A 1829-nucleotide genomic window follows, 5' to 3' on the forward strand; every position below is an offset into this window, starting at 1 on the left:
GGTTAAAGGAATAGAATTTATGCAACTCAGTGGTTCTCATTCTTTAGAATTTCAGTGGTCTTAGTTGATCCCTCAACATTAATTTAACTTTGGGTCCCTGGTCCCTACACCAGGGACCCCTGGACCTGTTCACCACAGACCCAAATCTTCTCAGCTGTTGCTGACATATGCTACTGTCTCTTCATGTGGTTCATTATGTTTGGCACATTGTGTGGGTCAGTTCTTATATTATAAGAAGTTAATAATCTATATAATGTAAATGCTGAATGCCCTAAAACCTGTTGATACAACAATGCAAAGGCTCCTAACCCTACAGTTTTGCACATATCATGTAAGACTTGATTTCTCCATTTTTTTTTTGCAAAAAAACTCTCCAGAAAGTGCCATTTAATGGTTTATTTTTCAAATTTTTTTCCTGGGGGGGCATACCCCCAGATCCCCCTAGGGAGTCCCCCATCCACCCACATATACCAAATCCCAATTTAAACCCTAAAGGATAAAGACCAAAAGAAATTGCTTTGTATGCGGCAAAATATGGGTTGGCCCCCCCAAAATCTCACTCCAAGGTTTTTGGAAAAGTTGGCAGCCCTGTTATTGTGCAATACAGTTACATTTCTTTACAACAAGCAAACTAGCTCATGTGTCTCCACAGCTTCCTAATAAAACTGAATGTTTACCATTTGTTCATTACAAACACAATGTTCCTGTGTGTGTGTGTGTGTGTGTGTGTGTGTCTGTGTGTGTGTGTGGGTGTTTGTGTGTGTGTGCTTGCGTGCGTGCTTGTGCGCGTGTGTGTGTGTACATGAGGCATTTGAGTTTATGTGTGGTCATTGGGCATGTGCACAATGTTTTTACTACACTGTCTTTCTAAAAATAGAAATCCATATGTTCCAACATTGAAAAACATTCACTTGCATAATCCCAAACGACCCAATGATGTCCCCCCACTTACCTCCATCACCGTACGTCTCCACCCCATATCCGTCCTGTAGTCCGTTATTCCAGGTGCCTTCGTACCTGGCCGGTGTATTAAGGCTCTGCCGGACTCCATAGCGGCCCTTGAACCCGTGAGTCCACTCTCCCCGATAAATCCACCTCCCCTTGGTTTCTACGCCGAGTCCGTGGCGTTTCCCTTGCGACCAGTAGCCCTGAAACACGTTCCCGCTGGGCCAGGTGTAGACACCGACCACCTCGAAACCGTTGGACCACGAGCCCGAGTACTCGCCCTGGCCCTTGGGCCCGGTGCACACACCCTGGCCGTGGGCTTTGCCATCCTCCCAGCCTCCGCAGTAGGTGCCACCATCGTCAAAGTCGAACCGACCGCCCGTCATTCAGACACGGAGGCTTAAAGTGCTACTCGGTGACTTATTATGAAGTCCAGAGTGTGAGTTGTTATATATGATGACAGGGAACCCCAGTGAAAATGCCAGCTCTCAGCGGAGCTGTAAGGGAAAGGGGACTGATGGCGGCTGGGCGCATCAGCAGTGCAGTGTCGATTACTGAAAACGGGACGTGGGAGGGTGAGAGGCGGCCGCCACGGCTGCCAGTGTCGCTCCAGCGCTGAGTGCTCAAAGACTCTCCCCCCCCTGAACTGAAAACTGCTAAGATACACGTGATGAAACAGTATGGTCTTCCTGTTTTAGTTTTCATAATAAAAGCCAGCCAAACTAATGTTTAAGAGTTTTGCAGGTCTGACTGCAGGAGGGAAAACAGCGATTAGAATATACATTTTTTCATTAAACATCCAGGAGTGCTTGTTTTGCTAATCCAGCAAATTAATCTAAATGATGGTTTAATGCAAACAAAATGTGCAATCATGAGTAATCATA

The 1829-nt window shown here is 46.3% G+C and overlaps 1 protein-coding gene across 1 annotated transcript; it reads right to left on the minus strand.

Annotated features, from left to right (window-relative positions):
* Nucleotides 1-819: 819 nt before the first annotated feature.
* LOC116684154 (junctophilin-1-like) lies at nt 820-1604 on the minus strand. The gene has a single exon (XM_032510056.1). It carries the CDS (start codon nt 1329-1331, stop codon nt 855-857), a length of 477 nt encoding a protein of 158 aa, XP_032365947.1. The 5' UTR covers nt 1332-1604; the 3' UTR covers nt 820-854.
* Between the last annotated feature and the right edge of the window lie 225 nt (nt 1605-1829).

The sequence above is a fragment of the Etheostoma spectabile genome, unplaced genomic scaffold (assembly GCF_008692095.1).
Source record: "Etheostoma spectabile isolate EspeVRDwgs_2016 unplaced genomic scaffold, UIUC_Espe_1.0 scaffold00019209, whole genome shotgun sequence".
Lineage (NCBI taxonomy): Eukaryota > Metazoa > Chordata > Actinopteri > Perciformes > Percidae > Etheostoma > Etheostoma spectabile.

Excerpts from the sequence above, each read along its gene's own strand:
- LOC116684154 (XM_032510056.1), bottom strand. The coding sequence starts at position 1,331 with ATGACGGGCGGTCGGTTCGACTTTGACGATGGTGGCACCTACTGCGGA.